This window comes from Haliaeetus albicilla, chromosome 28 (assembly GCF_947461875.1).
Source record: "Haliaeetus albicilla chromosome 28, bHalAlb1.1, whole genome shotgun sequence".
NCBI lineage: Eukaryota > Metazoa > Chordata > Aves > Accipitriformes > Accipitridae > Haliaeetus > Haliaeetus albicilla.
Genome location: NC_091510.1, coordinates 14,963,598 through 14,978,062, shown reverse-complemented (window position 1 = coordinate 14,978,062; position 14,465 = coordinate 14,963,598). Strand labels below are relative to the sequence as shown.

Genomic DNA, 14,465 nt, shown 5'->3' with positions numbered 1-14,465 from the left:
AAAGGAGGAGTACGATGGCAGCTGGTCCATGTGGCCTGTCTTACACAAGGGGAACGCACGCGTTGTTCAGACCATTCCCAACCTGGGGAGACTGCAGAATTGCAAATGTTAGAATTTCTACAAGCTTTTGACTGTGACTTAAAAAAAAAAAAAAAAAGGAAAAAAAAAAAGAAGTATCTACTGTGTGTACACTGATGCCTTGTCTTCGTTGACTTTTGAGAGATTAGCATAACTTGTTGCCACTGCTTAGTCTATGAGGGAAAGAGATATGTTTTACTTTACAAAGCCAAGTAATAAATCTTTCGGAGGTTATGGCAATTCCTAACTTTCACTCCGGTTAACAAGGTTTAGATAAGTGCTGGTCCTGATTTGTCTTGCCTGGAATTTTTACCTTGCAGTGCAGTAATGAATGTGTTAGGGAGAAGCAGAAAATACCCCTTCCCCCTCCTTGCATGACTGCACCCAACCACCACTGATGCTTCATGAACGGGAAATTACAGCTCCTAAATTTGACATTGTAGACATAACTGAAAAGATTAACTTTTAGGGTTGTGACTGTGAAAATATCTACTTCTCCTTGTATGTTTAAGTTTGGGTAAATATTTTGCAATCTGGGAAGATTTAAGAAAATCCCAAACAGAGTAAATGGCCAACTTGTAATTGGAAACAACTGGTTGGAGAATTTTGTTACTGCTTTCCATTTAAAAGAAGTTAGGTGCTGTAAATTTGTGTGCTTTCTTTTATCCATTAAAAACTCCATTTAGATCATTTAAGAATCATTCTTAGGTAACCGAAACAGACTACTCTGCTATAGATAGCCAAACCATGTGAAGGCTCTAAAACTTTGTTAGAAAAAGGTCAGGGTAAATACTAGTGCAAACACACCTGCATTAGTGTAGCTTGCCTGTGAAAATTTTTAATTTTATTATTTTTCTAATGACTACCTGTAAGATTCCACCAGAGTGGGTGGGTGGATGGGTCAAGCTTTCTGCTCCCTCTTTCCTTTCTTCTGTCCTGAAGATTTTAGCAGGGAAATTGGTAAACTAAGTAAATCCCAGTAATTAGTGAAGGGGCTAAATTTTCTGAAAACTGGGCAGAGGTGACTAAGGCTGTGATTCTGTCCCCAGCTGGCTCTGGCACTTGCCAGACTCTCTGCTGAGCTGGTTTGGTGTGCTAAGCCAACAAAAATCTAACTTGACCAAAAAGCATAGTTAAATAATACCAGCTGGATTGGGTAGGGCCATCACAGAACCAGAGCCTGTGTGTGTTGCAGAGGGATAGGTCTTGAGTACAACTGTGTACAATTTCGTCCAAGATCAAGAAAGCTTATGGCTGAAGGGCAGATAAATTATAGGAAGGGTGTGTGACTTGCTGCAAGTTCCTGATACTAAATAGCACTTAGGCACAGCAGAGAATCTTTATGTTTACTATGTGTATGCAAATACACATATGTATCAAGTAGTTCAATAAGTTTATCCTTCTGTACCTTTGTGAAATCTAGGGTTTGGTTTCAAGTTAAATGCAAGTTGTTAATTATTTCTTTTTTTAATGTCTTATGACAGTGCACTCAAAAATTTTTGCTTAGCCCATGTCAGCCTTTTATGTTAACTAGAATGGCTTTACTGGGTCAGACCTGAAGTATTGGTTCGTTCAGTATCCTGTTTCTGACAGTAAATAGTAAATTCTGACAGCCAATAGTAAATATATAGGGAAGGGAATAGTAAGAAGGAGCATTTTATGATCATTCCCTAAGACGCTTCTAAATATTTGCAGCTTAGAGACTTTTTGAGCCATATGTGACATCCTTGAGTTTAAAAGCTCTTCATGGAGCTTGCATTTGTCCAGTTACTTTCTGAATCCTTAAATTTTTGGAACTTATTCCCACAAGACGTTGTGAATCACAAAGTTTAACTACATACCATGTGCAAAAAAAGTACTTTTGTGTAGTTGTTTTGCTTAATAATGTCAACTGCAGCTTCCTAATGCTTCCATTTGGAAAATAGTTGTGCTTTATTTATCTTCTCCATGTCACCTATAATGCTGTACTCACCTTTTCTGTCCTGTGTGGTCCTTTTTTCCAGGCTGAGCCGTCCAACTAGCATAGTTCTGGTTTTACTCTGTCCTTTCTGACAGGGGGAGACATGACTGCATACATTACTACATCTGTGGGTGCACTGTGGATTCATTAGAGAAAATTGTATTTTTGTTTTGGCTCTTTTTGTTCTTTCTGAACAATTCTGTGTCATTTGCTTTATGGTAGCTATTGAGCTAGCGTTTTCATTGAACTGCGCAACTACACGACTGATCTTTCCTAACAGAGCTCCTTTGCTAGGTGTGTTATTTTGCATTTAACAGTATTGAATTTCTGCTTTTCTCTTGCACAATCCCTCCACAGTAAGAGTGTTCTGCAACTGTTACCATGATTCCTAGGATCTGGGATAAGTTTGGGACTGTATCACACTTGATACTATGCAAAAAAAGCAGTGCTTTGGGTTCCAAAAATGCTTGTAATCCAGATGCAAGGCAGAGGACAGCATATGATACAAAGAATTGTGGCAGTATTGATAAGCAGAGCTGCAATGGTCTCAAACAAGTTTGCACAGACATCCTGAAAGTCTGATAAGAAAGGCTAATAATAAAGTAGTTTTCTGAGAATTTAGCCCTTTTCTCGAGTTCAAGAAGCAGCATCAAAGGAAACATCAAGTGCACATTTGACAATTTTACAAACAGAGAATAGAGGCTGCCAACTGTTAGCCTGATGGAAACAGCATTTGAGTTTTTGGTGTTAAATGTGAGTGGAAAGCTAGTATGAGAGTAGTTGGGGGCAGGGAGTGAAAGGAAGCAATACGTGGTTAATGTCACGGAGCAAGAATCGTGAAGAAAGCAGAGAAAGGGTGATGTGTTAGCCATACAGGTCAGCATTTGTACATGTGCAGTAGCATAAGCAAGAGGGAGGTTAAGCAGAGTAAGTGGTACGTGTTGTTCTGTTTGCGGTGGTTTGGTTCGGTATGTGCTAAGGATAACGGGAGCTTCACATCTGTTGTTTCCACACACTAAATTGGGTAAGGAGTGAGTGGAGAATGAGTGGAGTCCCCAGTGTGACAGGCTACACTGCAGAAAGGGGACACCAGGTTATTTTCTTCCAAGACCCAACTAAGCATGGAAATGCTGGGGAAGCTCTAAGCAATCAGTCTCTTGTCTAAAACTCCGCTTAAGATGCCCCCTAGCCATGAAGATCTCACTTGATGTAATACTGCCAAAATAATAATTAAAAAAGTATGTATTTTTCTTAGTTTACTAACTGGCATCTTAAAAGCAAGAAAAATTACATTTTTATGTACTCTTCTAGTTCTAGGTCAAATGATTAGTTCTGTGACAAGACAGCATGATACTTTGAGTATGACAGAAGCCCTGATGCTGCAGCAGAGGCTGGGAATATTAATGGCCAAATCTAGGTGAGTGATTTTTAATTCTGCCAGTTCCCTAGCTGTTTCATTTCTTCCTCATAGCCTTGGTTCACACCTCTCCTTTGAAGCACCATTGCAGTTCTTGGTTTTCTGAAGTATTAATATTAGAATATATTGGAGACAAAATAACAAGCTTGTATGATTATTCATTACATACCATTTCTTTGTCATTCTTGAGATACAGTGGCTATACTTCATGCAGCTTCATATACTACAGCTTGCTACTTGCAACTCTAGTGATTTTTTTTCCAAACTACTTTGCAGTTAAGGATTTTTTTAAATTGTTTTTTGAGTTTGCAGGCACCTGCCTCCAACGGATTTGATCAGTTATTTAATGCTGAATGCAAAGAAAGTCATGATACTGTAACAGCATGCTGCTATATAGTTCTGTTTCCACTGGGTCAAAACGTTTGGGGAGGTCAAATACTGGGCTTTATTAATAAAGAGCAAGCATCTGTGCCTGAAGGCTGCTACAAGACTCTGCAACTGACTGCTGTGTGGACCAGAGCTTGAAAACCCTTGCTGAAAATTTATATATTCATTGTTAATCTGCATTGCAGCTATTGTCACCTGTTGCTCCTTTTATTCTCAGAATGAGTAGGGTAGCATCAGTATGCTAACAAGACCAACATCTGAATGTTACTGCAGTGAGGCATTGTGGGGTGCCAGGGTAGGAAATCAGTAATGGGTGTTATCACCTGTGTCTCCCTTTCTAAACAAAACAGGCAGAATTCATAAGCAAAAAAAAAGGAATAGTTAAAATAACAATGGGATATATGTGTGAAGACTATTAAAAGTAGTCTGTAATTGAAAGAGTGATTGGACTGATTAATAAAATTCAGGACTTCTCTTCACTATGCAAAAAACCAGTTGTGTGTAGCATAGCTTCTCTCTGCGACAGTAGAAGCAACCAACCCTCTGGTTTCATTTTGAGTTGGGAAAAAAGCTCTGTCAAATTAATGCATGTTTTCATGTTATGGCCAGAAATGACATTAGAGAATCCGTGATTTTGACTATGTGTCTGGCGCTCTGCCTCTTTCTTACTGGATTAATCCAAGCCATGTTGTTACCCTTTCTGCTAGGTTCTCCATTTCACCTCTGCAGGGGTTTGGTGGCAGATTTATGCAGATTTATACAGTCTCTAGGGTAGCAGCATCTCTTTTGAGTGGCTTTTCTGGTCAAAAAGAGGGGAAGAGTTAGCTGCTCTTCATTGTATTCCTTGCACCTTATTTCTCAGCAAACTACAGTGCTACTTGGATACTACTACTGCATGCTAATACAAATGCCTGTCTGGAAAGCAAGTTCTGGTTTTCTTAAGGTGATGTCAGATTTTTTTCCCCTTTAGTCAGGAAAAGTTATCAACCAGTTCTGTCTTCCTTCTTCTTGGTTCCTAGTGTCGTATCTCTTGTTGACTTACTAGCTCTCTTCCAGGATTTTGCCCCACTTTTCATTTTGTAGTGGAAATATTAATTCTTATCCAATATAAAGATGATGTAAATGGATTAAGTTTTCTTTTGTCTGACTTTCTCATATTTAAGAAATACAAGACATACCACACTCTGCAAGGTGGTAAGGGAGGAGAAGCAAGTTTTGAGACTTGGGTCTATGAATGTTTTATCCTACTGTTTTATGAAAGTTTTACCATACCTACAAAAATGCTTAAATGAAAATATAAAAAATATCAAATATTTATTTTTGGTTTCTTTAATTTAGCCATGCTGTTCTGTGTTAGTTGAATATTTTACTGTTTTATAGCAAATGAAGCAGACTGTGTAACACAAGTTAATCCAAACAGAACTTAACAGAAATAAAAAAACCCAAGTTTTAAAATATTTGTGTTGAATGTGGGGTTTCTTCCTTCCCTTTACTTCAATTACATAGTTTTATGTACGTTGCTACATGGGAAGTATTTAAAAGTGGAAGCACAGAGCCTCACTGCAGGGCTGCCTGCAGCCCTGGAAGACCTCCACCCTCCGTTGCACTGGGGCTTGTGTGGGCGTCACTAGGGCTGCACTCAGCAGTCGATGCCGGAGAGCGCTCCGTATAGACGGAGCTGGAATCCAGGGAGTTTCCTTGTGTAAAGGCCCTGGTTTAGGAGATGAGAATCGCACCCAGTAAGTTGTTGGGTTTTGTTTCCCCCAAGCTGCTGCCATGGGAATTGAGGTGACAAATCGGATGGGTCTGTTTGGTAGTAACCTCCAGCTGAATTATTGGTAGGACTTTAACGGCTCGGTGTTACCACTCCATAATGCCAAATCTAACTTAACTATTTTGTAATATTTATGTTGATTTTTTAATTACTTATGACTGCAAAATTCATAATGAATTTAATTTCCGAGAGCAGTTTGTGTTGAGTTGTTTTATTGATGATACTCTATTTTTACTTCAACTAAATGATCACTTTGTGGTGTTCTTTTTTTTTTCTTTTCTTTTTCCCCCTTTAGAGATCACATGGTCTTCTAAAGAAGTCATGGGTAGCTGTTGTAGCTGTCCAGATAAAGAAACTGTCCCAGATAACCATCGAAACAAGTTTAAGGTAAGCAACTGAAGTGGTATGCTGTGAATTATTTTGTTGCTTTCTTGCACGGTAGGTCTGTGATGGAAAAAATTTTAAATGAAAATAGGGTGAGAATTACTGAACAGTTAAAACATCGGAGAATTGTAGGTGTCTGTGGCTACAGGTTTCTCTTGCCCCTTTGAGAAATTGTCTCTTACCAGCAGTGACAGGAATTCTTTAGACCAAGTAAGCTTTTTTATGACAGTTTTGATCTTCAGGAAGCAGAAGCAGCCCTGTGCTTTTGGTCCATCTCCATTTCAGTTGGTAGGGTCCAAGTAAGTGGTGTTGCCTCCGGGAGGTTATGGAAGTTAGGAGGGGAGTCATAAGCATAAGGGAAGAGCTATTGGAGAAGTGTGATTATGAACCTGGATGCGGGGTCAGCAATGGAACATTTTACTTGAAGGTCACTACTGATTATAGGCTTTTGAGAACTTTTGTCCTTTACTTGAAGAAATTTTATTTATAAAAGTGCTTCTGTCCCTTATATCCCTGGAATTTATAAGCTTGTGAACACTTGTTCATTTGCTTAGCATGCCTAACATGAACCTGCTGAAGTCAGTGACTTTAAGTAAACATACCTTTGTGTAGTCCCACAAGTTAGATTTGCTTCTGTGCTCCAAACTGTCTCTGTGAGTTGGCAAAGGAATGTAATGCTTCCATAGTGAAAAATTATTCATGCGTTGCCTTAAGGCAACACTGAAATGAGCTTTAAAGCCATGGGAATTTCTGGAAATGTTTAATATTCTCAGTACAAAAAGCTGAAGGATAAAATATTTTTGTTTTCTTGCTTTTTATGCATTTGACATCACTTTGTGTCACTAGTTCCTATTTTTCTCATTGTAGAATTTCTCTATTGTTTGTGTGGGTCGCTGATTTAGCAGCAGGGGGGAGAAGATGAAAGACTGTAATTTGCAAAATGAAGAAAGTTGGCATAAGCCTTAGTGGCAGATGAAACTATTCCTAATTCTTTTCAATTGACTAGATTTCAAGTTGAAAATGTCTCTTTAAGGGATGACATTAATTGATACCATAGGGAAGATTTTTTTGGTAGCCTTTTTATTGAGTAAGAAAGAATCCCACTAAAAGCAGTATTGTGAGGTGAAATACATGCAGAGGAAAATATACATTGTCTGAATTCCATAAAGGATGCAGGTCACCTCCAACTGGTTTAAAAGCAGAAAGAAAAGAGTTTAAGCTTTGTACACGTGTTTTCACGCAAGACCGTAGGGTATTTGAATTATTTGTTAACTTCAAAAAGGCAGAAAAAAAACCCCTAAAACAGTCTGGTGGTTCAGCACAGTGCAAGGCTATACAGGTATGTGAAGGAAGCTTTATCTTGGAGCCCCTTATCCTTTTTCATTCCTTTTCCCAACTGTAAGTGGAGTTATATGACAAAGCAAATATTTTTTTTATTTTTTTTTTTTTTTTTTTAGAAACAGGGCTCTGAAAGATTCCATTAGCTGAGGTATGCCTTATCTGTGTGTGGAAATACAGAATATGTACATAAAGCTAGTTTTAAAAAAAAAAAAAAAATTAAATGTATGAATCTCTTCTATTTTAAATTTCTCCTCAGATTTTACAATAATGTTATGCAGTCTTATTCATATTGCTTTTAAATATGTATTATTTTAATCCTGGGTTGGGGGAGCAAAGGAACTGGTTTGGTGAGGTTGTTTTCTTTTAAACTTAAGGATCGTAACTCATGACAGAGCAGATGGAGCGCATCAGTGAAACATTATTAGTAGTGCTATTGGTCCTCAAAAAAGTACTTAACCTAATGCTATTTAACCTTTTATAGGTTATTAATGTGGATGATGATGGTAATGAACTGGGTTCTGGCATAATGGAACTTACAGATACAGAACTAATTTTGTACACCCGTAAAAGGGACTCTGTAAAATGGCACTACCTCTGTCTCCGTCGCTATGGCTATGACTCAAATCTTTTCTCTTTTGAAAGTGGCCGAAGGTGTCAAACTGGACAAGGTATGTGGAATTTTGTTTGTATATAAAGCTTTTTTGAAATTTATTTCATGTTAGAAGACAATTTTGTTTAAACAAAAAGTATATTTGCTTGTCCTTTCGCAAGGGTTATAAAGGCTATAGTTTTATATGTGAATGTGGTTTCTGGAAAAAAAGTACGTTACCTTGTGAAGAATGGTCTTATGGTAAAATGAGGATGTGAGTTGCACATGGTTTTTGGCATTGTAGGTCTGGAACACTTCATGCTTGTATGTGTGGATACTTCTGGTCAACTTAGAAGGTGGTTTGGACAAGGAAATTCTCCTACCTCAGAGGTTGACTTGACTTTCAGGGAGGGACAGTGAAACCTGGAACTGTGGAGCAATCTCCTCAGAATTCAAAGAATTCTCTATTTTTAGATTTTTAAAAGACTGGAGCACTGGTATGAACTGGATATTCCTACTCTATTATTGTCTTCAGTAACACACTTGTGTTTCATCATCTTCCTAAAACAAATAATACTTCCATTTATACCAGTGATGTCATTCTCAAATTTTGACACATTTTTGTATGAAGCGTGTAAACTCCAGCTATGCGGAGTTATTTTCTGTGTGGCTTTAATTGGAAAAAGATGGTTACCTTTCCAGTTCCCAGATCATGCCTGCCTTGGTCAAGGTTGGCTCCCAGTGAGAAGACTTAGGCTTTTCTCTCTTCACCTGGAGCAGTCCCTGAGGCAATAGCTGTTTTGGTTGAGGTCTCAGCCTCGTTTTGCATCTTTCTACTGTGATGTAGCTGTGTGTAGGTGGAATTCTTATGTATTTATATGTTGTGAAATTGAGTTGCATTTTTATTTTTCTTATAGATTTTTAGCATTTAATAATGTTTTAATCAATAATGAATTTTAGCAATTGCAATTTTTGGTTTTTGCTTTTTGATTTTTTTTTTTTAATTTCACTGTAAAAAATCAGGAATATGAAAGAACTTGATCATAAACAAAGCTAGTCAATCTTCATTGTCCAAGCAGAGGTAAGGGCAGACAGTTTTGGTTTGGGTTTTTTTTTTTTTTTTTGATAAAAGTTTAGAAGTCATTCTCAGCTCCATCTCCTAATGAGAAATAGAGATATTTTCAAATGTTACAGTATATTCCATACTAAACTAAATTTTCAGACTTCTAAGAAGAAAGTAATAAACTTTGTTTTGAAGAAAATAACTTTGATTATTTTGCAGGTTTGATTTACTGCTTCTTCTAAACATGTAAAATAGATTGAAAATACTATTTTGAAGGTTCTTTTCCATGGCCTATTAGCAAGTCTGCAAAATTTTCCACCGAGTCTAATTGACTTCTCTGCTTCATTCCTAATTTTTTTTTTTTAAGAGAAGATTAAGCAGGCTGTGTGAGCAGCAACCCTTTCCTCCCTCTTTTGTTTCTTGCCTTCCTTACGTAATAGTAAAGTACTGCAAATATTGAGAAAAAAGAAATCTGGCAGAATATGTTCTCTCTGCTGCCATTTTGCAATGGAGCATTGTTCCTGAGACCTATGCTGGGTTTTGTGGCCACAGTTGCAAAACTTCATCTTCATTTGGTGAGATGACCGAGAAGTTTCTCATTTGAGAATACCCTGAATACTGCCCAGCAACTTTTACTGATTACATTAGTCAATATTCTTGTTTGTGTTTTGTATTTAATCTCAAATTATATCTCCTGATAATTTGGCAGAATGCAATGATGGTGAAACATTGAGTTTGTGCTAGGTATTAAAAACCCTGAAGACACATTTTGAGAGCAAAGCTAATAGATAATTCACAATAGAAAACTTGAAGGAGCTGGTATGTCACCATATTGTGTAAGTGACAGATCACACTGTATTTAATGTGAATGTATTTAATAAAAATCAAGGTTTCATCAAGTTGTTTTTGCTTGTAGTTTCAGTGCCAATTTAGTTCACCTCATCTTTTAAGGAATCAGCAATTTGGAAGCACTTTTTTTAAGCAAAGGGGCAAAGGAATTGAATTTCTCAGAAACGTACTGGGAAATTTTTAAAGCTTGTGAACCTAGATCTTTTTATTTTATTTTATTTTTTGTCCATTAAGATTTAAGTATCCAGTGTGAATTTTCAGAAATACACAAAAAATTAAACATGGGCTATTGTACTTCAGATGGATCATGGGTTGAGGAAATGTAGTAGAAGCAGCTCTACAGCTGCTGTGTTGCAAGCATGAAGCTTATTCAGTGCACCAGCTGAATATTAATTGTTGAGTGTCATTCCTCTTAGCCCATTTACTATATTCCCAGCTGGGTTTTTGTGAACTTCTGCCATGCAGAGCATTTCTGGTAGTTCTGATCTGTCACAGTTCTGCGTCCTTAAATAAACATATGATTATAGTAATTGCCAGCATATAACATAATTGCACTTACAGAACTAGCTATATAGGCAGGTAGTTTTTAGTAAAGATTGTTTTAAGATTGTAATACTCACTTTAAAAAATGAGCACCTGCACCCACGTTTAACAAGCATGTCAACTTTAACTTCATGCTTTCAATGGAAGAATAATCCAAAGCTGCGACTTTGCTGGTGAGGGTAAGTTGGGGCGCTCCCTGCTGTTTAAAGGCAAAGTGGCACAATACACACACAAAATTCATGGTATTGCTGCTAACTTTGTGTTCTGTGTCTATCCTTTAGCCTAAACCAATTGGTTTGTTACTGTCTGTTTCACACAGTTTGTCTTACTAGATTTTCATTTTAATCTTCTTAAAGAAACTAAACTTTTACCTAGTGTTTAAATCCTTCTTTCCTGTTCTGCAGGTATCTTATTTTTATGGTAATTTAATAGAAATCTGGTTTAAAAAAATATGACCTAGTAGCACCACAGTAGTTTTGTTTAGTGATTTATTTATTTATTTGTTTGTTTAACAGGTATCCTTTTTATCAGCTTAAAAAAAAAAGAAAAAAATCTTGCCCTGTTTTGTGGTTTGTTTTGGGGTTTTTTTATCCCTTATTTAGCACTCAAAACTTAGTTTTGCTCTTAACTGAATCAGTTTTCTGTTCTAAGTTAACTTTTGGTGCATGGGAATCTTATTCTTCTATTAGATAAACACTTTGAAGGTTCTCACAGTAATTTTGTGTGTTTTGGCACAATAAAAATTTCTTAACATTTTTGCTTCTTTAACAGGTATTCATTACATCGATTCCAGTTCTATTTTTTGAAAGTTATGTACGTTGTAAGGCATGTTTCTTACGTTAAAGGATTTTGATTTTTTTCTTGTGTATTTATAGGAATCTTTGCCTTTAAATGTGCCCGTGCAGAAGAGCTATTTAATATGTTGCAAGAGATAATGCAGAATAATAGCATAAATGTGGTAGAAGAACCAGTAGTAGAAAGGAATAATCATCAAACTGAGTTGGAAGCTCCAAGAACCCCTCGAACACCTACCAGTAAGTATGGTTATACTGTCAGATGACATACCTGAATGTAATGTGGTACTTAGCTGAAAATAGCATTTAATTTGCATTAAAACTTTAATTAAAAAGAAAACTAATTTAAAGCTAAGAGGCTGATTACCAGTAATGCATTCTCTTGAGGTACTTGCTGAGGATTCTCTTCTGAGAATCCTAAGTCTTGGGAGCAAAACTGCCATAGTCAAGTTCTTCAGCTGTAAGACATAAGTTTTGGGAACTTAGTTGTTGAATAGGAATACTGGTTCACTGAAGTTTTAAGATTGTAATACTGAATTCTGAAATTACTGAATTAACTGAATTCTGAAAATTGTCCAAGCTGAATATATACCATGTAATAAAGATCCACTCACTTTCCTTGTAGAAAACAGGATTCACTAGATAAGTTTAAAAAGAACCATACATTCCACTTTCATTTTATCCCCTGTCTTACATTCATGGAAAATAAAGTTTATAAAACAGTTTCAGAACTTATGAACACTTAGGAAAACACCCCTTGAATTGCTTTGTAGTAAATCACCATATTTTACTTGTAGCATTTCTGAGAAATGTTAATGTTGAGCAATGTTCCAACCTCTTTATTAGGGAAAAAAGTAATGGTAATATCCCATCTACAGTGGGTTTGGAATCTTTCTTTTGCTGTTGAGTAGATGGATGGGTAAAGTGAAGTCCTTGTAAAAATACCAGAGGATTTCAGGTAATCTCAGGCAGATGGCTTGGTATTTGCAACTAGGTATTCCAGGTTATTGATGATTTCGGAGAAAGGGAAGCTTAAGTGAATAAGTCCCTGTTTGGTAGGGCAGCATGTTGTTAATGGTAGAAAGAGAAGTTGGATAGGGAGTTTACTGTGAGGACTGCAGTGTGTAATACATCTAGATTTCAGTGGTTGCTTCAGACATGTTTCCCAGTAAATACTGGGATGCTATACTCTGCAATTTGCTTTCCCTTTCCTTCCCCCCAGCAAAATTGAATCTTGTGAATATTTAATATTGTTTTACGTATTTAAATTTATCTTTTGAAAATTGAAAACGAAGATATAAAGCATCTTACTCATATACAGTAAAATGTTCCATTTTAATATGGTTTTGCTTGTTTTCTAATTGAATCAGCTCCTGGGTTCAATGCACAAAGTTTACCTAACGGCTATCCCAGATATCCATCTTTTGGAGATGCTTCATCACATCCTTCCAGCAGACATCCTTCTGTCGGAAGCGCACGCCTCCCCTCTGTCGGTGAAGAATCAACACATCCTTTACTTGTAGCAGAGGAGCAAGTGGGTATTTTTTTCCTCTCCTATAACTTAGGTTCTACATCAATTCAGATTTTTTTTAATGCTTGTTCTGTAGGCTTTCATTTGTGTTTTTCAGTATCAGGTGTAATGTATTTCTACTGTATGTTAACTACATCAGAAGAGTATTTGCTTTGCCTCTTTAAAATGATACTTTGTAGGATAGCTTGCTGAGAAAAAGTAACTATTTTAAGTTGCTCTTCATATTTATATACAAATAGAGATATAGAAAGTATGTATTTGCATATACACATTTCAAAAATTTCAGTAATTATTTTTAAATACATAAGTGGTACTCTATAATGAGAGATCCCGGTCAAAATGCTTCTTTACATGTAAGTCTTCTATTTGGCAAATAGAAATCATGGAATAATTCAGACTAGAAGGGACCTCTAGAGTCCCCTAGGTCAAATTTTAAAGTTAGAGGCGGCTGCACGGAGCCTTGTGCTGTCATGCTTTGAATAACCCCAAACAAGGGGATTCCACAGTGTCTCTGTGCCATGTGTTCCAATGCTTCACCACCTTTATTGTGAAAGCATTTCTCCCTAATAAGTAATCAGATTTTTTTTCTGTTACAGCTAATGTCCATTGGCCCTTAGCCTTTTGCTAAACATCTCCAAAAAGAGTCTGGCTCTGTCTTTTCTTTATCTGTGAGGTAGTTGAAAACAGCTGTTAGGTGGTTTCCTGGCCTTGTCTTAAGACTGAACAAGGATGGCTCTCTCAGCTTCTCCCTGTATGTTACATGCTCCAGACTCTCTAATCATGGCCCTCCACTGGACTTGGCTCCAGTATGGTGATGTCTGTCTTGTACTGGGGAGCCCAGATTCAGTCTCACAAGTACTGAATTGATGGTATTAATCACTTTCCTTAACCTACTGGCTGTGCTTTTGCTAACACAAACCAATGCACATTTGGTTTTCATTGCTGCAACAGCACACTGCTGACTCGCATTCAGCTTGCCATCCACCTGGACCCCTGGTGCTTTTTTGCAAGGCTGTTTTTAAGTCAGTTGGTGCCTGTACTGTAGGTGTTGTTCCATATCAGGCACTGGACTTTGCATTTGCTGTTGCTGAACTTCCTGGGGTTTCTATGAGGTCAGTTCTCCGGACTGCTGAGGTCCCTCTCTGTGGAAACCCTACCAATCTGGGATAGATTGAAGACTTTCAGAGGGTGTGTTCTATCTCATCGTTCAGGTTGCTGATGAAAATGTTAGTCAAGTTTAATAAAATGTAATGTGGTTTACGAAGATTCTTGTGTGTGACAAGAAACAGTGTTAGAAACCAGAGAAGGTAACCAGAGCAAAGTGCAGTGAACTGGCTTGTGGGAAAGGATTTGTTCGGAGCCCCCTCGGAAGAGTCCAAGTGTTATTGTTGGAGTTATTGAAGAGTAAATGAGTTTAAAGGATCGGTGTAGGAGTCAAGTGAGCTGTAAATAACACTTCAGCTTGTAGAGCTTGACAGAGAAGTTGGGAAGGGTAGATGACTGCTGCTGTAAAATACTACTTGTGCTGTCTGGATATCCAGACACAGAATTAAAATTTAGAGAAGGAATCCATTATTCCAGTCTTTCCCATGCAGTCTTGTGTTGATCCACTGTGGGAACTTGGAGGGATAACCTAGTGGTGTATTTCTGCCTTTCTTAGTGGCATCTGGTGCCAACTCCTGCTCCTTTTCAATTCTGAGTGCCACAGTTCATATGGAATTGTGTATTTTCCTACTTCATTTTCTGGTATTAGGA

The 14,465-nt window shown here is 37.3% G+C and overlaps 1 protein-coding gene across 3 annotated transcripts in view; it reads left to right on the top strand.

Annotated features, from left to right (window-relative positions):
• Positions 1-14,465, top strand: part of FRS2 (fibroblast growth factor receptor substrate 2) — a 59,130-nt gene that overhangs the window by 36,433 nt on the left and 8,232 nt on the right. For 2 of the 3 annotated variants that reach the window (XM_069773662.1, XM_069773663.1), the window contains 5 exons: positions 3,350-3,455; positions 5,912-6,003; positions 7,823-8,009; positions 11,261-11,419; positions 12,550-12,713. In XM_069773662.1, the coding sequence (XP_069629763.1) occupies positions 5,938-6,003; positions 7,823-8,009; positions 11,261-11,419; positions 12,550-12,713 (576 nt within the window). In that variant the 5' untranslated portion in view covers positions 3,350-3,455; positions 5,912-5,937. Of the gene's footprint in view, positions 1-3,349; positions 3,456-5,911; positions 6,004-7,822; positions 8,010-10,454; positions 10,565-11,260; positions 11,420-12,549; positions 12,714-14,465 lie in introns of those variants that run through there. The other variant, XM_069773664.1, reaches the window with a different exon arrangement.